This window comes from Fringilla coelebs, assembly GCF_963513975.1.
Source record: "Fringilla coelebs genome assembly, chromosome: 5".
NCBI classification, from domain to species: Eukaryota; Metazoa; Chordata; class Aves; order Passeriformes; family Fringillidae; genus Fringilla; species Fringilla coelebs.
The window spans coordinates 15,304,914-15,330,543 of NC_140033.1; the positions used below are offsets into that span (position 1 = coordinate 15,304,914).

General features: G+C 40.1%; 2 protein-coding genes across 2 annotated transcripts; both read left to right on the plus strand.

The window, feature by feature from the left end:
* Nucleotides 1-5,529: 5,529 nt before the first annotated feature.
* GTSE1 (G2 and S-phase expressed 1) lies at nt 5,530-14,531 on the plus strand (the record flags this gene model as incomplete). Its single annotated transcript, XM_084205411.1, has 10 exons — nt 5,530-5,608; nt 6,285-6,348; nt 6,426-7,023; nt 7,886-8,036; nt 9,216-9,593; nt 9,785-9,857; nt 10,269-10,517; nt 11,636-11,834; nt 13,385-13,525; nt 14,448-14,531. The coding sequence occupies 10 exons, from the start codon at nt 5,530-5,532 to the stop codon at nt 14,529-14,531; spliced, it is 2,016 nt and encodes a 671-aa protein (XP_084061537.1).
* Nucleotides 14,532-15,364: 833 nt separating this feature from the next.
* TRMU (tRNA mitochondrial 2-thiouridylase) lies at nt 15,365-24,928 on the plus strand. The gene is made up of 11 exons (XM_084205794.1): nt 15,365-15,485; nt 15,922-16,087; nt 17,187-17,293; nt 17,853-17,975; nt 19,068-19,240; nt 20,240-20,293; nt 20,841-20,907; nt 21,717-21,817; nt 22,848-22,992; nt 23,229-23,311; nt 24,499-24,928. The coding sequence occupies exons 1-11, from the start codon at nt 15,398-15,400 to the stop codon at nt 24,643-24,645; spliced, it is 1,254 nt and encodes a 417-aa protein (XP_084061920.1). The 5' UTR covers nt 15,365-15,397; the 3' UTR covers nt 24,646-24,928.
* Nucleotides 24,929-25,630: the final 702 nt, after the last annotated feature.

The window sequence follows — 25,630 nt, forward strand, 5'->3', positions numbered from 1 at the left end:
GACTCAGCAAGTTCACAAATGGAAAGCTGGGGTGGACATACAAAATATTGACCAATAAAACAGAAGTTGAACTCTTCTTTCTAGATTATCATGCTTAAAGTTTCATATACATGCTGAGGGTAATATAAATGTGTACAGGTCAAAGAGGTCTCTGTAATTCACAAAATGATGTTCTGTACATGCCTTGTTAAATTGCTTCATAGATTCACTTCCACAAGCAGCAAGCACTTAAGCAGTTTCAAGTCAACTGAAATACACTGAGACCATTTTTTGTACCTCTCGAGTATGGATAATTGACACAAATACTTCTTTAAATATTGACAAAGAAAGTTCCTGTATTGCTGCTATAAGGATGAATCCTTTCTTGACCAGGCTCCCCAGAGTGCCCCTAGAAGGATCATGATGATCACTGTGTAAAGGGTGTGGACTGTAACAAGATCATCTCCATGCTGGTGCTTGAACCCAGACGTGCTGTGCCAGTTCTCACTTCTGTTTCCATTAGTTTTCTGTCTGTGAGCACGGAGAGAATGTATCCTGACATAATAAAAAGCAAGATTAAGGTTAAAAATTATTCTTCTTTATTAATAGTTCAGTAGTGTTTGTAATGAAATCCAGAGTGTGCATTGAATCATTGACTAGATTTGGGAAAGAGCTCTTCAGATTGTCTGGAGCTAATAAAATAATTTCTATAATTGGAAATGCAAAACATTTACCAGCCATTTGGTATTTCTCTCCCACTGACAGGCACAGTGACTGGATATGGGCTTGTTAGAGGAAAAACAGTGTTCTTACTCCTCACTATTGATACAGATCATTGTATGAGAAAAAACATACCCTTTCATTTTGCAATATTATGAAAGAGGCAGGGTTCAAATAAAAAATTACAGTTTTCAAAGCTTTAATATGTGGGAATAAGCACAGCATGTGATCTTCCCATCCCGTTCTGGCATGTTTTTCTATCTCTGCTTTTCAGAGGGGACTTGTGTCAAGGTTTTCCATTAGGCAAAGATACCAGTCAGGAGTAACTACATAAAGCATATCTGCAGGATTCTTTGCAGTAACATTTGACATTGCTTTGTCACCTTTCCCAAAGGGTTTGAAACTAGAAGTATTCACCTATGGCATCAGACCTCCAGTTATTTCCTTCACTTAAAATTGCCTGCTAAGCCCCAGTGCTAAATCCTTGTTCCTGCTGCTTTTGCCTTTTTCTTTTTTTTTTTAATGCACACAATTACATCTGAACTGGAGTGCCAAAAAGAGATTAACTAGCCTGTGATTTTCACATTTGTTAGGAAGGGGTCTGAGATGGATTGGATACCTTGCAGGTCTGGTTCATACGTGTTCCTGCTGTTACTGTGACAGAAGAGTAGAGATTACCACAAATGTTAGCGCAGATAGAGTTTAGGAGTAAAAACAAACTTTAAACCACAAATTACATACTTAGCCACACTTGGAAGAGAGCTGTCAAAATTGGTTTGTTAAAACTCTAAGACTAGGAAATGCAATCTCCAAAAGGGAATTAATCAATAAAACAAAAAGTTCTGCTGTTGAGCTTTTACAGAGGGTAATTGCAGAATTAGACATTTAACATTTTTATCAGGACAATCTGTCGTGTAGCTGCAAATCAAATAACAGTTCATGATCATTTGGGAGCATCACGTGAAGACCGTGAGAGGAATATTCTGCCAACAGTTTGCTTTTCTGTTCCTACCTGAGGGAAATGCAGTATATGCAGCTTACCTTCTGCAAGCATTCATGGTGTCTGGGTGATTGAGTTCCCACTGCGTCAGATTTCTTGCAGAGAGGAAAAAAGCTTATTTTATCTTCGTTTCCTTGCACAAAATGAGACAATTTTCTCTCAGTACCAACAAAAAGAATCTTCTTTCCAAGCCCACCAACTTGACCAACAGTAATCTCAGAACACTTTTGTGTCAATGAAAGCTCTCAAATTAATGGTTTCTAAAGCTGATTTTGACACAGTTCTTCAAGAAATTCCCTTGAGCAGTTCACAAGGCAAGTTATGAGTAATCCCAGTGACTGGCTTCTTTTAGCTGCTGGGATCTCTTGTTATAAACAGTAGCTCGCTGCTGAAGTGTTGCCAAATTTATAACAACACAAGTAATGCACAGATGGAGGGTGGTGGTGATGAAAAATGCAGGATGAGCTGTAACAGAATTACTTTCTATTAGATCACAAGCTATTTTGGGGTAAAACTTAGTTCCTTTCTACAACTGCAATTTGGTTTAAATTGCCTTGAGTGAAATTTCAAGCCACCATCACTTACATGTGGTCCAATACTCAAATATTTTTTATGAAAAAAGCAGATGGCTTTTAAAAAACTTTGATAATATGATCACATTATAATATGATCACATGATAATATGATCACATTGCAGTAAATTAGCAGTCAATAAATATCACCACAAAAAAACCACATTTTGACATCCAGGGTTAGTAACAGTTACATACATGCTATTATTTCCTGACCACTTGAAGCCATTAATTACCAAGGGGCTGTGCCAATGCAGAGTTCCTCCCAAGCTGGGTGTTGCATGACCAGCTGGGTTAATGGTGGGTTTAGTATAACCAATTCAATGACCCTGTAATGAACAAACATTTAAATTTGCAGTTTATAAAGACTGACCAAAAACCTTCTTTCCCAAAAGACTTTATTGCATCACCTTTAAAATAATTGTATTTCTCTTTTAACTGTTACTTTCAGCTTATTGTCCCATATAATTGCTATTAAGACAAATCTGAACTTGTAGTTCTGGTGCATTTCTAAACACTTTTGCCTTTCCTTCATATATGTCATGGTTACAGCATTTAAGTTTTTATAAAAATAAAACTGGTTCCTTTAGTTTTATTAAAACAAATTAAAACAAGTAATTTCCAAATATATCCTGGAAGAAACACTTCAGAAAATTAAAACTGAGTTTGTTGACCCATGTGACTAAAACTGTGTCACTGGAACCAGTGAAGCTACCAAGAGCAATGAAATCTTGAAAACAGAGAAGAAAGTGTACTATCTCTGGAAAGGAGATATTATATGCTAAAATAAAATGCAATTTAAAAAAAAAAATTTGGGAATGCAGTGATTCCAACCACATCAATTGGGATGAAATGAGGTGCAGTGAAAAGGACTAAAAATTACCAAAATTAAATTTACTAAAGTCCCAAAATCAGGGAATGAAGTCAAACAAAAAGACAGAAGAAGAAATAGATGAAATTAAATGCTTAAAGAAAAAAAAAACTGCAACAAAAGGAAAACAATCCAATGGCATAGGATGACATGAAGTACAGGGAAACACACCTTTCCAAATTGATCCTCATTGAAATTGCAAGATTTCCTTTGAGGAAATGAAGAATTTCCTTTCATGAAAGGAAATGAAATCTTGAAAACAGAAAAAAGTGAAACAGACTAGGTAGGAATTATAATGACATGAAATTGAATTGAAAAAAATAAACCAATAAATTGAATCGTTACATCCATAAGAATAATTCAAGGAACAATGAGGAAAACATCAAAGAGAACAGGTAGAAAATTCTGAATGTAAAAAGATGGATGACAGAAACTGTGACAATGAGGATTGGCTTATTTTACAAGCAACTAAGCCAGACAGTTCCCCATGCAACTGACCTCTGCCAGCCAGGAGGGACTCCAAGGGAGGGAGAAGTGTGAGGTGAGCAGGTTAATACTCAGCAGAAACCTATTTGTCCCAGCTATTTATTGTGCATATTTGCCAATACATTGACACTTGCTATATACTCAAGTCACATACATACTCCTTGTGGGGCTCCATGAAAGCTAAAAAAATGACAAATGGTTGAGTGGAGAAAGGATTAGAGAGTATCTTGTCTGTATGAAAATCTGCAGGTTATGATTAACTATTCTTATTTAGCTGATAAATTCCAGCTGGTTGATTTAGTCAGCTAAAAATACTTAGAACAGAATACATCACTGGAACTCAGTTTCTCGTTCCATGCGTGCGTGAAGAGAAAACTCTAAGCACTGCACAGCATTAAATATCAGAAGAAATGTGAAGAGTGGTGTTTTCCTAGTTTTTTTTATGAACATGATTCTACTTTTAAAACAATTCTGACAGTGAGGCTGCTTTAATGGGACTCATAATTAATAGTCTATAGCTGGGACTGACATCCATGGATCTCATCATTCCTTATGCCACTTTAGGACTGGGTGTAAATCCCCTTCACAGAAGGAGATATCACAGAATCTATCAGGCTGGAAAAGACCTCCGAGTCCAAGCTCTGAACACCACCTTGACAACTAGACTGTGGTCCTGAGCACCACATCCAGTCATTCCTCGAACACCTCCAGGACGATGATGACTCCACCACCTTCCCGGGCAGCCCATTCCAATGTCTAGTCATGCTTGCTGTGATTAAATTCCTCTTATGTCCAAGCTCAGCCGCCGTTTAGCTTCACTTCTAAAGTTAAGCCACTAGGACAACCACATCCAGCGAAGGCGTCAAGGAAACCAAAGGAATGGGTGCGCAGGCCGCGCCGCGCCGCACCGCACCACAGCCAGCACGGCGCCTCTGCCCGGAGGCACGGCGCACGCCGGCGCAGCCTCACGGCGAGACCTTCGGCAATGCCCGCACCCTGCCGAGGCCGGCCAGGCAAGCCGGGCAGAGCAAGGACGACCCGCGGGGGTCATGCACTACGGCCAAAACCCACGCCAGAGACGGGGACGGAGCGACAGAGCAGCCGTTGGGGGCCCCGGTCGAACTACAAGCCCCAGAATGCACCGGAAGCGCTCGTGAATCCTTCGAACCTGCCAATGAGAGCGCGCAGGACGCGTCACGTGAGCGGGGCGCGCTTTCCAAGTGCGGGCGGGTGCGCGGCGCGGCTCGTGCGCGGTGGCCGTGAGGGGCGAGCGGTGAGCGCGGCGGGACGGCGGGGACGGCGGCGGCCGCCTCGGCTCGGGCCGTTCTCCAGATCCCCAGCGTGGTGCCCGGGGGTCTTTTCCCGTTTCCCATCGCGGTCGGGGAAGGGGGGGGACCTGTGCGAGCTCGGCTGAGGTGGGGCGTTGGGCGGTCAGCGGGATGGTGAACTGCGTGGCAGCCCGTGAACCACCTTTTCGGTGGTGCCCGGCGACAGGATGAGTAGCAATACTAAATTAAACTAAACCACAGGAAGCGTCATTTCAGCGTGAATAGGAACTTTACATCGAGGGTGGCAGAACACCGGAATAGGCTGCCCCGGGGAGGGCATGAAGTTCCCTCTCTGGAGAGGGAAGACTTGCACCGCACTTGGAGGCGTTCCTGTGTAACCTGCTCTAGGTGACCCTGCCTTGATTTGGGATTGGACTAGACGATCTCCAGAGGTCTCTTCCAACCCTAAATATTCCGTGATTCTGCGTGGCAGTCCCTAAATATGATAGTCTTCAAAGGGAATGTTTACCTCCTCATTAATTCAGCAGTATCATCAAAGTCTGTGGGCCTGTTGTTCGGTTTTGGGGTTTTTTTAAACCTCTTGCATGTCTACTTCTATATTTTCCAGGTACTATGGGGGAAAAAAAAGAAATGTCAGTACATAGCCTGAGTCATTTGACTGAAGAAAAACTGGATATTTGCAAGAGCAATGGTAGGTGGAGAACATGTTGAGTATTCTCTATGTGGTATATCCCCTGTTATAGGCTAGGCTAGCTCAGATCAGTAGACATCCTCTGTCTGTCTTACATCATGTTCTGTGTACTGGCTTTCTTGGATGGCTTGCAGAAGCCTCCTGAGAAGCTTGTGGAGCACGGTGCTAAAGCTTGTGTAATAGTGACTGATGTCATCAACCTTTCTTCTATATGTCTGATAAGAGCTCCTCCCTTATCCATCAGCTGCTGATTTATTTAGGGTATATGTTAACTAATAAGGAAAGTAATTTTTCTCACTGGCTTCTGCTACTGTTCTGTGGTAACCTGAACAAGAAAAGTACTGATGGATGGGACAAATGCACTGTCACGTAGCTCTAGATTACAAATTCTCACTTATTTTGATTGGAGGCTGCTGATAAGCTGCATTCCATGTTGCTGTTACAGCTGCTTAGAAATTACCATCAAGCTGTTTCACAATATTTGGGCATCCCACAATTATGATCATAGTCATAATTGTACCTTAAATTTCTTAGACCCAAAATATGTTTTCTTAAGTTTAATATTTTAAACTTGGTAGCTAAAGCTTTTTGCCAGCTGACATCACTCACCAAATTATCAAAGCATAATGCAATCATTTCATTGCAAATCCATGCTGTGACAAAATCCTTTTTACAGTTTCAGACTTAACTCTTCTGACTGATGAAAAGTTTGATTTTGACCTTTCACTCTCTTCAACAAGGTAAGTTATGTAAGTACTGTAGACCCTTCAAAATTGATACAATGTACCATGCTGGCCTAAATTATTTTTCTTTGTAGTGGAAATGAAGATGAAGTTTTTGTTGGACCTGTGGGACACAAAGAAAGATGTATTGCTGCCAGCATTGAAGCAAAAAAGTGTGTGTCTCCTTTTGATGATAAACTCATGTGGAGCCCACTTCAAGGAGAGAAATTTGTGGAAATTTTCAAAGAAGCTCATTTGTTGGCACTGCAAATAGAGACTGGAAGCAAGGACGAGGAGACCAAAATAAGCCAATCAGAACAGGAAAACAAGATTGTAGAAACATTTGTGGAGGACTCAAAGTCAAAGCTGAAGATACTGAGAAACAAAAACATAGAAATAACTCCCAGACCCGTTAAACGGGAGACATACTGTGTGCAGGATAGCCCAGCGTGTCAGCTGCCACCTTGTTTTCAGAAGGCATCACAGAAACTTGTGTCAGACAGCAAAGAGCATGCTCTTCCTGCTCCTCCTGACAGAAGCCCTGTTAAAATTTCTGTGTCTCCTACAAAAAATGCCAGTTTACCCCTAACAGAGGAGCAGGAAACTAAGGAAACAAATGCAAAGGCAATTTGCAAACTGCCAGTGGCAAAACCATCTGCTTCTGGAAAAAGCAATTTGTTGACAATTGACAAGGTAAAGTCAGGTTCTGGGCAACGTTTTCTTCAAGTGAAGTCTGTGTTTTAGGAATCTTTAATCTGGCTACAGTCTTTTATTTTCAAAAGCAAACTTTAATCTTCTGGTGCTTCTCTACCTCATAAAATCCTTGGTTAGAAAACTTAGATTGAACAAAAAATGAGGGCAGGTACTAATAACTGATTACTTTGTCTATTATGACAGTGTAGAGCATTTGCAAGTAAATTTCCTTTGTGTTCTGGTTTTGTGAATACTATAATTCTTGGCTTCTCTTCTAACTGGTTTCTGACACTGCTGTGTTGCTGGTAAAATTACTAGTGTTACACTTTGTGTGTAATTTTACACTTACTATATAAAAGTGGCTTTATTTAATCCTTGTCAATGGAATTGTATTCTGGCATAGCAAGGAAACAGTTGTGTTAGTGACCTTGTGAACACCAATCCCAGTCTTTTGATAGAACATATTTTGAATTTTATGGCTCTACGCTTTATAGCTTAGTCTCTAGTATGTATTACAGCTTTTACTGAAGATGTGGTAGGGCCTTCTTAAGAACCATCACCTATAGAAATAACAGGACTCTGATATACTGCTGCTTAGGCTGGTTCTTTTTATTCTCTAATTCCTTTAAGTCCATACTCAATTTTGTGGCAGGAATAAAAATAACTGTTTGCCTCCTAGATCTGAAGCTCCAATTCTGTATAATAATCCAGATACAATGATTTGTCTCTATGAAAATTCACTTCTTAAAATGTAATCTCAGTTAAGGAGTGCTTTTAAAATTCACAAGTAAAAAGTAACAATACCAAGACAAATAATGGCAAAATAATGTGTTAAATAGGGCATTTTTTTCTTCTGATTCAGCCTGGCTTAAGGAAGGTGACATATCTGAAATGTCCTCGTGTTGCCAGTGGTCTCACAAGGAAGACTACATCATCATCATCTTCATCATCAGTTTCCAGCATGAACTCAAGTCTTAATTCAAGTTTACCAATTTCTCCTATAGGCAAAAAAGGTAATTGCTCTTACAGATTTGTGCCACAAATCAATTTTGAAATAGCTAAGCATTTTCTGGACTTTGGATTTGGAAATATGTTTTAATGGTATTCAATACATTCAAGCACTAAGAAGTATTTTGTATGGAGAATAAAATTTTTTAGGCTAGCCCAGTAAATCCCTGTGGACTAAAGATAAATGTTAGACATCCATAAGTTGTGATTGACTAGATTCATACAGACCTGATGCCTACATGCGAGCATATGACACAGCTAGAAAGGAAGCAATGCCCCAGGAATTCTCTTCCCTTTATGCATGATCTCCTCTATTAGAGCCAAGAAGGTGAGCTTCTGAATGCTCTAAGCTTGTCTGACTGGAATTAAAAGAAAAAACAAAACACCAAAACAACTGAAATTTGGAAGGAAATGGGGAGGCATTATTCCATGTTTCTGTAAGCCTAAATAAAGGATGAGCTTTACTCAAGCAGATAGGAGTAACACCTTTAGAGAGATAGCACAGTCAAGAGGCTTGTACTGTGTTGAAACCGTGAATTTGACCATTTCAGTAAGCCTCAAAGGATCAGGAAAATAGTCTCCCAAAAGTAGCTACAGGTGTAAGGGCTATAGTTCTTTTACATCTCTCAAAATACAAAGCATAAGCAAATTTTTATTTTGCACCTTCTTTCTGGGAGATTAATAATATATTATTAAAAGCTTAGTATGAACTGTTATATGCAATAGAACTGCCTAATCAAGATTCATCCTGTTAATGAAAGTAACCTACAGGCTGAAAGTAAGAACTTCACAGAAGTCTGGGAAAAATGCTTGTGTGGTAGTTTAGCGCTTGGTGTAATCAGTGTAACTCAAACTGTTACCTCCTTGAAAGGCTGCTTAAGGGAACAGGGTGGGCTCTGCTGGGAGTAAGTGCTGGAAGTAGTTTCAATCTGCAAGCTGTTCTGGCATTCCTTGAAGAATATTCTTTCACTTGATTGCAGTAATTCAGGAATTTGGTGAGAAGACTATAAAATAAAATTGCCAAAGAATTTGAGGAATAAATTTTCAGTAGTTGTGTATATTCTCCTTAAACTTCAACTGTTTGAACCTGAATTTAAATGCTGTAAACTGCTGTTTTTCTTTCCTGTGTTAGTATAATTATTTTGCTTAGTCAAAAATGATAGAAGTACAACTTTCTATTTCAGGAAAATCAAGCATGTCATCAAAAGCTAGTGTGAGTGGCTCCAAGATTTCATCTAGTACAAGCAGGCTGGCCCTTGTCAGACCTATCGCAGTGTCATCTCTGCAGGCTGCCAATACTGAGAAATCCAGGAAGCAAGTGAGATCAGCTAGTACTCCCAAAATACCTAGTGCCATAAGCCTGGCTAAGTCTTCAGCTTCTGCAGCATCATCTGAAGCTGCAGGCAGTGGAATTCGGAGACCAAGCTCTGTTTCCAGTCTGCAGCAGCTATGTCAGCAGAATAAAGATGGGAGTTCAGCAAAAGGAAGCCTGTTTCCAAAGCCCAAGGCTAGAGTTTTGTCTGTTTCCACAAGTCACACTAAGACTCCTGTGAAGACTCAAGGTAAGCACACACTTAGTATGGCCTGTCTTCTACTTTGGTTATTAAAAGCAAATGTGACCTTGAAGGCTTGTTATTTGTTTCATTACACTTCTGTCCACCTTTGGGAAGGAATTAGTATTTAACTGAAAGATAACTGCTATAAAATAAATAAATATGAATCTGATAGGAATTAACAAAAACTTTCTCTTTAGATGCAACACCAAACAAGTTGGCACCAAAAGCAACACCATCTCTTGGATTAACATTTTGTGGCACACCTGGAAGGTAGGGCTTCGCTGAAAATTGAGTGCACTGAGGCATCCTTAGCATGCAACATGGCTGGGTGTCACAACAGTCTTTTAAAAGTTTTAACTTCATTGTCTAGTCCCTTGAGACCTGCCAAGTTAGACAAGTTGACGCCTATTAGAACTGATTTAAAACAAATCAAAACCCAAAACTAAACCAAATAACCCTCCTACTCTATTCAGGAGAGGTTTCTTTGCAGTGCTAAATAGACTAAAATAAGTCATAAAAGAATTATTTTCGAGTAAAGCCCTTACTATGCTGTGATTATCAACCTTAAGGTGACTACTGTTCCCTTACTGACCAAAGGGAAATGGATTTCTGTCCTTTGGTAGAATAGTGTTATTCAAACAGTTTCTAGAAGGTATTGGCTAAGGTCCGTTCCTGTTCTAGTGCCATGGCAGTCAGCACTCCTATGAAAGGCTCAGAAGATAAGGCCTTCCAGAGTTTTTGTTTTCCTGACAAGTCTGCCACCATGACTCCGGCCAGTGTGAAGCGGTCTGGCCTACCTACACCTGTCCGTCGGATCTCAGGGTTCCCAGCAGTGACTCCTAAAACTGTGCCAAGAGTGTCAACTTCTCCACGTGCTGCATCTCCTCTGCAGAGCTTCAGCTTTTCTACCAAAAAGACTTTTACAGCTGGGTAAGACAGAAATTTTCATGTATGAAATGAGTATTGTAGGCAAACTGCCTCTTAGAGAACTCTAGTGATGACTCTTGGGTTTCAAGAGCATCTGCTAAATGTTAGAATAAATGTTAAAATTTGAGCGTAGAAAAGCTGTTCAGGCCTAATAAAAACTTAAACCTTGTGACTGGTAAAATGGTATAAGCCATACTGAGGTGAGTCAATATCTAACACTAAAGAATTACAGCTTTAATGGGAAATTATTTGTATTTCTTGAGCAAGGGAAAAAAATAAGACTTGTGTGTTGTTTTGCTGTTGCCTTCTGATGAAGGGAAATAGCTGATTGAAATGCATATTACTTTTAACTTTTGTTTTATATTGTTGCCAATGGTCCATAAACTGACACTTTTTAAAGCATCAGTCAAAAAGCCAAGGATTTTGTTGCCTTGAACTTTATTTTCTGAGCAGTTTTACTTATGTTTTAATTCTTTTTTTTTTTTTTAATGTGAAAGTAGTGTTGCCTTCTTCATATTATCCACCCAGCATCTTCTGACAAGGGCCATGTATATGAACGCAGGCCTGTTTTATGGCTGGAGGAGAGGAACCCTATTAAAGTAGGAATGATTCACGGCTAGAAAACTGTGTCATGTTACTTAGGCCAAATGTCTCAAATAGTCTTTTCTCTCAAGGAAACAATTATTCTGTCTACAGTGACTTTATCAGACTAATCAGATTACAGCCCTTGGTCCTCCAGCCCGTGTCAGTACTTCCTTTCAGCAGGGACTGAAGTGGGTTGCTCAGTGATACACAAAATCAATGCCCCTTTGCTAGCTGTTCTAAGTTTAGAAAAAAACAATGAAAATACCTTGTGTGAAGTTTAGGCTGAATGGAAATGTCAAGTAAGATTAAATTCTTCATAATCCTTTTTTTTGCATGGGTAGGCTATACTTTTTCTGCAGAATATAGTATTTTGTATTTTGTGGGTAACTAGCATTTATTTGGATAAAAATATGGGAAACCTTTTGGTCATTAAAGCTTGGGGTAAAAAAGGAGTCAATGAGCTTAGAAATTGGCTTTTGTGTCTTTAGTTTATGCTGATTAAAGAACTCAATTATCTCTGATGCTCTTTTCCCTAGTTCTAAACAGAAGCAAGAGAGTAAGACACAGACATCTTCAGAAGATGATACGTCTCCTCCAGCTGTGCTACCTCTTGTACTTAACTTCTCGCCAGAGAAAACTGCTACAGAAGAAGCAGAAAATGCATTAAAAGAGGCAGAAGTACACAATGAGCAGGCTAAAGGGCAAAATGAGCTGGCTGAAGAGAAACAACCTGAGGTAAGTAATGACAATATATTTTTCTACAAAACTGCTAAGTAAAGTGCTTGAGTTATTTCAATATAAGGGATAAGTAGGGAAATCACTTCAGTATACATGAAGTTAAAATGTGTTAGAATACTGAAATAATAAGATATTCTGATTTGGAAGGGACCCATCAGAATCATCAAGTCCATCTCCCAGCCCTGCACAGGGCACTTCAATAATCATACTAAACACTTCTTGAATTCTATCAGGCTGGTACTGTGACCACTTCTCTGGGGAGCCTGTGTCAGTGCCCAACCACCTTCTGAGTGAAAAATCTTTTCCTGCTATCCAATCTAAACCTCCCCAACTCAGCTTCCTGATGTTTCCTTGAGTCCTGTCACTGATCATGAGAATGAAGAGATTGGTACCTGCCCCTCTGCTTCCCCTTGTGAGGATGTTCAAGACCACAGTAAGGTTTCCTCCAGGCTGAACAGACCAAGTGCCCTCAGCTGCTCCTCATAAGGCTTCCCCTCCAGGCACATCACCATCCTTGTTGCCTTCCTCTGGATGATCTCTAATAGCTCAATGTCTTTTTTTGTATTGTGGTGCCCAATTGGCTGTAACCATGTGCACCCTCTAGTGCCTATATTTAGCAGTGAACATCATATGTTTCATATGTTCAGTATTTCCATTGTGTGTTCCCATTTCAAATGCATTGTCAAATACTTGTAGATTGTATATTAAATTTCCACTTTTGGAAGAGTACTGTGAAATCTTTGTAGCTTCAATTAGAAAAGTAGTGTTGCAGGGCAGTTCATGTTGCAGTCATAAAGCTCCTTTAGGGATTAAAAAACCCCTCCAAACCCAAAACACTGCTGTAGCTAAATTCAGTCACCTAAAAGGAATGTAAATCTGCATACAGTGAGGGAGGATTAAACCCTGAAGTCCATATAGCAGTAAACTTCAGTGCCGAGTAATTATTTCAGTGAACACTTCCCCTCTCTCAGGAATGTAGTGGCTTCATGTTGAAAGCTGGCACTCCACAGGCATTAAGAAGAAAGGGCTGAAGTTGTAGTTCTGAAATATTAACCTGACAAAGTGGCTCTTGATTTACAAATACTGAGGTTTAGAATAATCTGTGGATTAGTTACTTGATTAGTTACATTAGTACATGTATGGGGTAGTTAAACTGGACAAAAAGATAACTAGAGTGTGAAGCTGTAGAGAATAGTTTATATGGCTAAATAACATTACACAGTAATTGTAGTTAAATCATTTAAGTATTAAGAGGGTTACTAATCTTCTGTTTTAAATTTAACAATACTTTTAAGTGAAAAACTGTTTTATGCCCCAAGAGATCTCTTTTGCTTTGCCTCACCACATTTTCCCTGTGATGCTAGCCAAAGAGTAGGAGCTAAGGGTTTTACACTGTGTGCAATGAATCCTGCATGAAAGATACCAAGATGTAAATTAAGCCTAATCTGTGATTATTAAAGCTCTGTAAGCTAAATTGATTGCCTCAATGTATATGAAGGAAACTTGCTGAACAGGAGAGAAAACCTGATTTTTTTTTTTTTTTGAAGGCTTTACTGCTAGATATTGGAGCAGACAATTCTCTCCCACACACTTCTGAATGTGAAAGCAGACCTTTGATTGACCTTTCCAATACTCCTGAAATGAGTAAGATTATCTCTGCAAAACCTGTGTTATCTGGGCAGATAAAGGTAAGCTTTATTCAAATCATCTGGTGCAAGTTATGTTAGCAGAAAAATGTCAACTGTCTGCAGAGCAGTTCCACAGTACCGTAGGAATTATTTAATATTAGCTCAATATGATATACATAATTAGGTGATCTTAATGTCATGTTTAAAAACAAACACTGTGTTCTGAACTAGAGCTCAGTGAGTAGTCTGCAAATAGGAAAGAGGAGGATGGAGAAAGGACTTAGTACTTAAAACAGTTGTTACAGCATAAAACTGTTCTGAAGCAGGAAGTGAATGTTGTCTTCAGTAGAGTTGGCATGCTTCTTCTTGTTTAACCTTTCTTGCACATTTTCAGTTCTTGGCAGCAGCTCATTTTAATCAAAAAAGAAGGGATGCCTCTCCTGTTTGGCTTCTCTCCTGAGCTGGAAGATGTGTTACAAATATTTTTATGCCTTAGTGGCTTGAAGGTAGATGCCTTTAGATCATTGTCAGATGAATGCTGGTAACTATAAGGATACAGCCTTTGACAAAAGGTGTAGTTGGGCTCAGCTGAGTATCAGGCCATTCAAATTTTGTCAAAAGATGAGTATTGCAGAACTCTGACTGTGGGGGACACGTTCAGAGGAGTTCAGAAGTGCTGTGTTCTGTCTGGATGGCACTGTCACTACAATATGCATAGTAGTGAAACTTAGAAAAGGCTTTTAGGTTTTTAAGGTAAGTATGGGCAATAACCACCTTTTGAGAAGCTTGTGCTTGTCTAAAAATGAGCGTGTTTTTAAAAACCTGAACACAAAAGCTTGAGTGTGGTGCTTGTATTTGTCTTCTAGATACTAACAGGAACCCTAAACAAGAAAAAGTACTTGAGAATAATAGAGATTATAGCTGCTAGTAGCTATGCACAGCACTTGACTACAATAGCTAAATGTTTCTGGTTTTCTTTCAGCTAATTGATTTGAGTTCTCCTCTTATCACTCTGAGCCCTGATGTAAACAAAGAAAACCTGGATTCCCCTCTACTGAAGTTCTGAATTTGAACTAACATGAAGAATTCTTAGCAACTGTGATCTTTGAAGTGGTTTTGGTGTTATTCCTCATTGGTATAATTTTTTGAAGATGGCTGTAGATTGTCTGATGAACTGCATTAACAAAATAGAATTCTAACACTCCTGATACAGTCAGTCTGATAATGGTTTCATTCATGGATGTGCTGCAATGGATGTATTTAAACTATGTTGCTCTAAGGCAAAAAAATTGGAATTGTAATTCCAGCTTCTGAAGTGGAAGCCTGCCTCCTTACTTCTTACTGATTGTCATTTGATTCCTCTATGTACAACAAAAGTTTTAATTTAAAATAAATGAGTTGTTTGCTAAACCTGTACAAAATAGCAACTTTTTATTGCATGCTTTGGGTAGATTTTCTAGTGTTTCACTAACAAATGCTAATATGTAGGTAGAAACTACTGGACTTCAGGGTGGTGTAGCAAGTTTGGAAACAAACATTTTAGATTTGAATGCCAGTAGAATAAATTAACAGCAAGAAGACAACAGCTTGTTACTGTCAGATGATTTAGTCGTAGCTGCCCCCAGCTGGAGAAACGTTGGCTTATTGAGGGATAACGGACATGAAGCAATCGAAGGGACATGTTTCCTTTGTGTTTTCCTTTATCTGACTCCCGGTGCTGGTCCTGCGGCTCGGGGTAGTGGGAGGGGTCTGGCCGAGCACGTGTGCGGGTTGTGGGTGGCCCGGTGGGGGCCAGAGGCGTCCCCTGCTCCTTGTCCCGGTGCGCTCCCCTCCGGCCGCGCCGCTGCCCTACCCTACCCGGCCCGGCCCGGCGCGGCGCGGCGCGCAGGCGCTGTGGGCAGCGCGGGGCGGGCGGAAGCGGCGGCGGGGGCGATGCTGGCGGCCCAGGCGCGCCGCGTGGCCTGCGCCGTGTCCGGCGGCGTGGACAGCGCCGTGGCCGCGCTGCTGCTGCGCCGCCGAGGTGCGGGCTGGGGCCGGGGCCGGGCGGAGGGAGTGGGGCAGTGGGGCCCGGCCCTGCCCCGTGCCGTGCTGCGGGGCCCGCGCCTCCCCTCTCGGTCCCCGCGCAGCCCGGTCCGGCCGGCACCTCCCCCGCGCTCGGCCGCCCCTCGGGCCCGTGGAGCGGCCCCGGGCAGGGCAGGGCAGCGCGGAGAGCCGGGCACCGCGGGGGCGGCAGATGTGACTTAGCGTCGCGTTAGGTTGCTGGAAGGGCTTGGATTAGCTATTACCGAGAGCAAAAGCCAGCTATGCAGTAACTGTACTGTAAAACGTAGCAAAACGTAGCACAGGGCTGCTCACGTCCCTGGTAAGGTGCAGTTACTAAAGCCATTCTTGAGAAACGCAGGCTTTGTGTCCAGGCTGTAGGAACTTTCTAAGTCATTCTTGCCTTCATTTCATAGGTTACCAGGTGACAGGTGTGTTTATGAAGAACTGGGACCCACTGGATGAGCAGGGAGCTTGCTCCATTGACAGAGATTGTGAAGATGCTTATCGGGTGTGCCAAAAGCTTGATATCCCGTTTCACCAGGTTTCCTACGTGAAGGAATACTGGAATGAAGTATTCAGGTAGAAACACACTTACAATAGCTGGTCTTTCAATATATTGTGGTATATAATATACTGATATATATGTGGTATTGTGTTACAATGAAAAGTAAGAATGGACAGGTAATGAGCAATGGCAATTTATTGCAGTTTTATCAGTGCTGAGAGAAAGCCCTGAAGCCTGTTAAATATTGAGGAATTATTTTTTCTCTTGTTTGTATTTGTCAGAATTTATATTTTGCTTTTAATATGGTATTTTTTTTTATTTAGTAAGAGGTTTCTGCTTGTGTGAGTGTTTAGCAATTGCTTTGTTGCAGCTTTTCTTCAGCTACTGATGTACTGGCCCAACCCTACTGCAACTTGAAAAAAATTATTAAATGGGATACTGTTATTTTCTGTGTGTGTAACTTACACAGTGCATTTTACATAATGTGTGCTGAATCCAGTTTAGCACAAAATGATTGTGACCTAGCCTTGCTTCTTCAAACTTAGAACAAATCTGAAGCTGTTCTCTAAAGAGAGTGCTCAGATTTTCTGTGAATTTGTTGCACTTTAGGCGAAGTTCTACATAGGAAAAGCTGAGAGGTAGTCGTGGAAGCTAGGACAAGAAGGGACATGTTGGTATAGCAGCATAATTTATCTTTATGCACTGGACAAAAGTATATAAAAATTGTTCCCTGATCTTCATCATCCCCCTTCAAGTAGTGCTGTTATTACCTTACATGAAGCTGAGGAATAACCTGGTCATGCTACTTGTACTCATGTTGAAATGACATCAAGCTGAGCACCAAACTTTTGGACAGTCAGTGAAGGAAACAGCACAGCAGCTCTTTTCTGGCTAAGTTCACTCCATTTTTCCCATTTTAGTGTGAGAGAATAACTAAGTGCTACAAAACTTCTTAGGATTTGTTTGTACAATATTTCCTAACATTGTTACAAGTGTCTTAGTTCGTTTCAGAATCCTTTTTTCTTTATTGTCATCACTGATCTTAAATTTACTCCTCCTCTGGATCTCTCTTTAAAGAGTTATTCACCATAAAACATTTTTGAACACCGTTCAGTTTCTGAAGTATTATGTATGTTAATGATTCTGATAGACATTTGAGTCTTTATTTTACAGTGACCTCTTAAAAGAGTATGAATTGGGAAGGACTCCTAATCCCGATATTTTGTGTAACAAGCACATCAAATTCAACTACTTTCTGCACTATGCTATGGATAACCTTGGTAAGGCATTTTCAAGTGTGTCAGTACAGAGTGTGTGCCTTGGAAATGCTTAAAGGAAACAAACTCTTTAAAAGGTGGGGAAATACATGAGTTCATGTGCATGCCTAACTCATATCTCTGTAGTAGTGTGTCAGTCGTGGCAAAGTATTTGGTTTTAAGGTTGCTTTTACATAAAGAATCATAGATAGGTTCAGGTTGGGAGGGACCTTTAAAGGTCATCAAGTCCAGCTCCCCTGCCCTGGGCAGGGACATCTTCCACTAGATTAGGTTGCTCATATGTAGGAACAGATTTATTTTTGGGGACATGCACTGACCTGACCATTAAGTTTTGCATTCTTAGGTGGTCCTTAAAGTACAAAAGCACAAGTGCTGGCATGCTGGTGAATAGTTTGCATTATTTAAATAGCAGGAGTATGATTTTTGTCAGTATAATACTTCTCTTTAGGTTTTCTTCTTTTATTGCTTTCTGCTTTTCGTACTGCATGTTTGCAATTGTGTTTTGGACTGTGATTTTCAAGTTTGTGCCTTTATGTTATGTTTGGTTTTCTTTCCTTAATAGGAGCAGATGCAATTGCTACTGGGCATTATGCCAGGACCTCACTGGAGGATGAGGAAGTGTTTCAACAGAAACATACTAAAAAACCACAGAAGCTTTTCAGAAACCGTTTTGAAGTTAGAAATAGTAAGTTGTGTCTTCATTTCATGTTTTGTCCTACATATGAAAGAGAAATTTAAACTATATTTAGTGTCACAGAATCAGGGATGCTTGTGACCTTGCACACGATGGTTACCAGCCTTTGTAGATAGTTGTTTGTGCTAAACAAGGGTGTTTATATTACTGAAAATGACCCTGACTTGTCAAGCATTAAATTTTCTTGTTTTAATAGTCAGATAAATGCATGATATATGGTGAAAAGCATGCTGTACCCAAAGGGAAAACATTTTGTAAACTAAAGCTATGCAAAGCTGCCACAGTGATGATTTTACATTAGAGATTCCCTACTTTAATTTGTCCACCCCTGGACTTAAAGGGGTTTATTTCTTTCTTTGTTTTAATTTTACTTCTGGAAAGTTGAAGTGGCCCCAGCTGGACCTATGGTCTATGTATGTGACAGCCTGTGGTTTGCAGGTGTTGTGTGTTGTGATGGGCTTCCTTGCCCCATGACTGAGATTTTGTATCACCACTTGTAAGTGAACTGTTGGCCTCTAGTTTGTGTTTGAGTCAAGAAACACATAAGTAGTGTTTGTACAACAGCAGAGCTATTAATTTTAAAGAGAAGGGACAGAACATGATTGAAAAGTTGTACCAGTTGTTTCATCTGGGTAATCAGGAGATTTCATCTATTTTAAAGAAAAAGGTCAGACTCTCATTTCTGGGCATTGGTGATAACTCCACTGATTGCTCAAATAATTGATTTCTAGTAGGGTGATTTCAGAGCAAAACAGTGTTTTTCTGAAGAACAGTACACTCCAAGGTATTTGAATCCTCATTCTCTATTTCACAGGAAATGTGAAAGTTGTTTTGGTTTTTTGCATTGTTGATGTCCTTGCCAGTGATACGTGCACTATTGAAATAGATGAGGCAGTGAAAGTCTTTGTGGGATTCTGTATAGTACAAAATCTTCTAGATCTTTTTAGTGATAAGAAAGTATCCAAGTGTTTTTGTTAACATGTGTTTGAAAATAATAAATCAGAAATGTTGATTGTCAAACAAAATTAATTTGAACTATTAATAGTAGTCATGTTGAGATGCTTTATGTGTTTCACTTTGCAGCTGTGAAACTCCTTCAAGGGGCTGACCTCTTTAAGGACCAGACCTTCTTTCTAAGTCAGATTTCACAGGATGCTTTGAGAAAAACCATTTTCCCTTTAGGGGATTTAACAAAAAGTTTTGTAAAGAAGATAGCAGCAGAACATGACCTTCATCATGTGCTAAAGAAAAAAGAGGCATGGTAACACTTAACACTCTTTTGATTTGTATTTCTCTCTAAAACAACTTTCCCTGCTGCTTGAACTTTAACCTGTCACAACCCATCCATTTCTGATAGAAAAGAATAGTATAAAATGGGGAGCATTTTTCATAGCTGTCTGCTTCCTTCAAAGTACTTTTAGGAGCTTGTGGTTAGTTGTGTATTTTAGTTTGCAGGTATTTTGTCTGCTATTGTGTCTCAGAAGAATTAAGATGAAGGTGAATGTGTAGGATGCTATGAGCCTAAAGGGAAACATCCTCTATCACAGCAAGGGAGAAGCTTTTTTTTATTCTCCATAGCTTTTAAGAGCTTCTTCTCTTAAAATTATTTTTCAATTTTTCATTTTTCAATATGTCTTTAGAAATTGGATCATACTGTTTGTCTACATTTACTCTTGAAAAAAAGTTCTGTTTCTCTGAGAGCTGAGACTTCATGAGTTGATCTTAAATGCTGTAATGCAGGCAGTAGTTATGTTGCTGATGCTGCCTTGATTGCTTTTCATGTTTATTATTCAGCCTCAGTAAATGAGTGTTTGAAGAATGTCAGCAGTAACTGGAAGGAAGAGAAAAGCCTATTTCGTTCTGAAAGTGTTTTTTTTTCAAGAGAGGGACCATCATTGTATCATTTTGTTACTTTTGTACTTTAATATGAAAGAGACATCTGTTTTTAATATACATACAACCTGTTTTTAATATACTTTCATAACCTTTTAATATACATACAAGGTTAATGTATTTATTGAACAGATGTTCTATTTCCTATTATCCCTCTTACTTCTGTGCTTACAGCTCTCACTGATTCTGTATAGAATTAGTTTGCCTGTGTTGCAGCAGATGTTGTGGATTTGTTTATTAGATGCCTAGGATAGTTTGGGATACATGGGAGGGGAAAAAAAATCTTGGACAGATTATGAATAGACATTATTTCAAATGCTTTTCTCTGCTTTTGTGTATTCAACTCCATGTTTCTTTTTCAGAGTATGGGGGTCTGTTTCATTGGTGAAAGAAACTTCGAAAATTTCCTTCTTGAGGTGAGCAACACTAAATCTGTGACAATCTTTGTTTCATTCTGGTGTTCAGTTTTTAAAGGACTATCTGTAGAAAAATCTCAAGCAGCTTGTGGCCCACTGTGAGTAGCAATGTCCCACCTCCCTTACAAGCCTAGTTAGAAGCTGACACCCACAGCCTGTAGGAAGTATCTTGCCCCTTTACCAGCTGTCACTCATTTTCTGGAGCAAAAGAAGTGAACATGCACTCCTGTCCCTGCCAGGCTCTGACAAATGTTTGGAATGTGAGAGGGACAAAGTGCTGGATCCTGCTGCTCCTGACATGTGTGAGGATAGGGGAAGTGAAGTCAAGTATTGCTGCTCATAGGGACTGCCCTTCCTGCTTTTTTCTGAAAGCAGCATCAAGAAGGAGTCAGAAAGCTGCTTAGGCAAAGTTTGCTTCTTGAAGAATTGTTTTTCAGCTTTGAGAGAATGTAGTGACAGAATCTGAAATATACCATGAGGTTTTGTGACTGTTTTGTGACTGGTTTTTTTGAGGCTGTCTTGTGACTTACCTCTTCCTCTTTGTTAGTATTTGGAACCTCAGCCTGGGAACTTTGTTTCCATTGAAGATAAGAAGGTGATGGGAAGACACAAAGGTAAATGGTGAACCCACCTTAATAACTTACTTTTAGATAAATGGAACAATACTGCTTCTGTTTGGAGGGACAAATTTTGGGAAATCCCAAAGGAGTCTACAGGTTTTACCCAGCTTGTTAAACCATGGAAAATTTGCTGTATACAATAGTAGAGCCTTGAACTACAACTGATTCTTGGTTATTTGTTCTGTATTGCAAGAAAGTAAATAATGATTCGGGTTGCTCTGTTGATACTGAGTACTTGTTATTTTAATACCAAGAGACCATTGTTTGCTTAATTCCTTCAGAATGACTGTGCTGCAGTTCCATATTCCATAGCACCTAGACTTTGAAAATGCACCTCAGTGGTGCACAGGAGGACCTCATCAAACATGGACACAGTAACTTTTCCTTTTCTCCTGTGTGTTCTTCCTTTCCTGTCCTCAGTTCAAGCTGCCAGAACTGAGTTCCTCTCCCAAGTAATTTATGATAACAGGATGTTATATGGGTACATAAAAGTGGGAGAGACTGGTGAGACTGAATGGTAGATAACCCACAGATCGAAACTGAAATAAATAAATGTATATCTTTTGTAAGATCTCAGAATGGCACAGTTGAAATGGATTAATTTGTAATCTTTAGTTTGCATTTCAGGTACAGATGAAATTTCAAGTAAATGTTAGTTTAGTTTGTGTTTGGCCCTCTTCTCTAAGACAGCTTGATTTGTTATTCTTTGTTTAGTGGTAAAATTTTGGGGAAATTATTTTAATGTGTTCTTCTGAGAGTAAAAGGTAAAAAGTTGCCAGCATTCCATTTTCATCTTTCTTTAGGTTGGTTCCTCTTCACAATAGGCCAGAGGGCTCGACTGGGAGGCCTCAAGGATGCTTGGTTTGTTGTAGACAAAGATGTCAGCACTGGAGATGTCTTTGTGGTGAGTTAATTAACACTGGGTTTGAAAATGACTAATGCCTGCATTTTGTGACTGCTGCTGTATGGAACATGGCCTAACTTGGGCAGAATTCTTGGCTTTCCTCTTGGGGGAAACAAGAACCAACTAGAGTGTGGCATCAGCAGATGTGAAACATCTCTTTTAAACAGGCTTTTCATGAGCACCAAATTGTTTTAGATTTTGGCATAGAGCTTTTCAAAGCAAAGGGCAAATGCTGAAAAGAATCAGGCAATGTCTGAACTCTCATTTTCTACTCTGAAGCATGATGGTTTTATCTTAGTTATTATGATGTGGTTTATAAGATGTGTATTACCTTGGTCTAGGATGTATTGCTGCTTTGTTTTTCTAGTAAAAGAATGAGGAGACAGTGACAGTTCTATAATTTTGAAAACTGAGGCAGAACATATATGATAAATAATAAATAATTGATATGGTAATGGCTAATCATATGAGGTGATGCAGAGTTCTGCAGCTTGCTAGCATTGATAATGTTGCTTCCTGTTCATGCAGCTGTTATGCTTCCTGGATACTGATGTGATTATAATGAGGTGTTCTGCTACTTGTTGATGTGCTAGTGCAGGGGACCATTATCAAATGAGAATATAGAAGAAGCAGACAGGAGCACTAAGAAAAATTTTTATGTCCTGCAGCGAGTTTGTCAAAGGCAGTACCTTTGCTGGGGAGGTGTTCATTTGGGAAGTTGGAGAAGAGGGAGGTAGCATCTTGTTGAGATAGGATAAAGAAGTCCAGATTTCTGAACTCAGCCTGAAGAAGGCAGAAATGCCATTGGAGGGAAAAGCATACAAGAAGAGAGACGTGACTCTGAGGAGCAGGAGACTGACAGATCATTCAGGCTTGCTTTAGCCTAATTTAAGTGCTAATAAGTGTTTGCTTTCTTGCTCATATTGCTTCATTTTGCTATGGCTTGATGCTTCTCCTGTATTTCATGCTTTACTTTACAAGTTACCTGCTCTTTGGCAAAACCATCAGCAATAAATAAACATATTTTAAGGCACCATCAAGAGATCACCCTGCTCTGTACAGAGACCTGCTGCGGACAAACCGAGTGCACTGGATCGCAGAGGAGCCGCCGGCAGAGCTGGTTAGGGAGAAGATGATGGAATGTCATTTCAGATTTCGGCACCAGATGGCACTGGGTAGTCAAACCTTGTTTTTCTTTTCTCTTACTCAGTTTGGGAAACTCTGGTGGCCTGTTCGTGTAGTTCTGCAATAGTAGTGGATAGGCTTTGGCTTGGCCTTCCTGTTTCTGCAGTGTCTTACAAAACAATTCTGTGCAGTAGTATCTTTACTTAGAGCTGTTTAGCCTTGGTTTTCCTTCTTTAATGTAAGCATAATGGTTAACTGTCAGGTTTTTGATCATTTTCTGCTCTAGTGCCTTGTGTCCTGACTCTAAACCAAGATGGGAGTGTGTGGGTAACACTAGTGAAGCCAGCAAGAGCTATCACACCTGGACAGGTGAGTTATTAGAAGTAGTTTTCCTTCCATTTTTGTGCCTTACCTTATCTGGCTAATAAAACAGAGTAGCTTTCTTATTAGCTGGAGCAAAGTAATTAATTTATTTGCCTGTGAGAGTGGTTAGCTCTATTTTGACTGTTTATCAACTATTTTAAGGGAGATTGTTTCTAGTTTCAAGTGATCTGTTGTTGTCTGTATAGTCTAAGACACTTGCTTACAAATTTTAGAAATACATAGAAGCATCTCTGGTAATCAGTTGTATATGCAGAAATTGAAGCTGTTGTTGCCTGCAAGAAAGAGATTTTGAAAGGCATTAATTTGGTAATTGCCTGCTTAATATGGGTTTAGTGTTCAAACCTGTGTAGTGAGACTCTGGTGAATTCCATTGTCCCAGACAGAGCTGAGAGGAGGTGCTGTGCCTAAAAGGGATGCCTTTAACATTGCCAATACAGAGATACTCCATCACATTCCAGCACCCTGGCTCTCAAGCATTCCCTGCATCCCTTCTCCCAGCATACGTTCCACCCCCCCTCCCCAATACCTGGGGGCCTGTGGGACACATCAGCAGGGAAGTTATCTGAGAACTGTTTGCAGTGGAGAGAAGCTGGGAAGAATCCAGCCAGAGCTTGTGGGAGGCATGAGAATCCCCTGAGTGCCAGGAGCTGCTCAGACTGTGGCCAGGCTTGTACTGCCAGGTAGTGGGACAGGGCAGGAGGTCTGGGCTCCCCTCTCCTGCAGGAACCTGCTGAGGACATCAGGGAGCTCCGGTTGCTTCTTTGCAGATGGTCTGCTGCCATAGTCCTTAGCCCCCTTCATGTTTTGACAAGTGCCACCACAGGCTGGGCACAGTTTTCTGGGGAAAAAAAAAGTGAAGATGCAGATGATGTTACATTTCATCCCCTTTGGAAAGGAAACTTTCCAGCACAATCCACTCTGCCTCAATAACTGAAGAGTTTTGAGATAGCCTTGTAGAAGTTCATGATGAAATTTCCACCATGTTTATAAATTTACACTCATGTGAGCCTACAAATCCTCTGTAATTTGGGGATTTTTGTTTGTTTCAGGGTTTTTTTCAAGATTTAGAACAGATAAAAATTGCTCACTGTCCAGCAGGTTTTGAACGGCCTGAAGTTGCTCACTGTGGTTTTTGCAGCTGCTAAAAGATTCTCCCTGTGTTTATCTCCTAGTTTGCTGTGTTCTACAAGGGAGATGAGTGCCTGGGCAGTGGGAAGGTCCTGAGGATGGGTCCATCAGTGTATACCTTGCAACAGGGTAAAAACCGAGAGGAGAGTCCAAAGAAGGAAGAGATTGACAAAATAGAACCAGCAACATAGCACCTGGGATTGTTTATTGGAGGACTTTGGAGAATTTGCTGCCTGAGAACAACAAAAACTATAATAAATGTGATTTATAAGGCCAGTTAACCAGAGAGTCCCAGCTCTTGACTGTTAGCACTGAAGGAGTTTAAAACTAAAGCCACTTTGGTGCTATTTTGCCAGACTGTATGATGCTGTTTATATTAATACATATCAAGGGATGTCCTAAGGTGTTCTGTAATAGTAGTAACACATACAGGAATTTTAATACAAAAATCATGGCTGAAATAATAAATCTATCTCTCATGTGTAAGTGAAATGCCTTTTTTTCCCTTACTTAAAGTACCTGTCCTTAGTTAAGTACATATGTTGTTTTACACTAAATGTATGTTTGCTTTGAACTCTGGAAGAGGAATGAATGATGCTTAAATTTAGCATTTGGAATGAACTCCAGGCAACAGATACTTATTTTTCATTTTGCATAGTTTTACAAAAAACGCTTTTGGATTCTTCAGCTGTATGAAGTAGTCACTTCAGATGTTTACATAAAACAGAGTTACAAATCTTAGGGGCTTAACAGTCTTGAATGCTAAATGTTTTCACACAGCTGACTAATTTTCTGATAACTGCTGAGGTCTGAGGCTGTTCGGTTTGTCTCCTGGAGAAGAGAATGCATTGTTGTGCTTGAGAAAAATGCAAATTCACAGGGATTTCCTTATTGTGGATCAAGCTTAATATAGACCTGATAATGATTGGATCTTGCCATGTCTCAAAATCCAGTGCTCTTAGGAAGAGCTGAATACTTCATCTAAATTACATAGGTTTATGAAGACTGGTTACATATTGAAGACAACCCAAGCTTATAGTAAGACTTCATTGCAGCAAGTTAGCAAAAATGAATTCCTGTCTTTCAGCATAGAAGTAGAAGGTGACTGTTCCTGAAGTAGAGTTGTGCAGGAGCAGGACTTCCTGGTGGTGTAGAATTTTGAGATTTTAGCTGGCA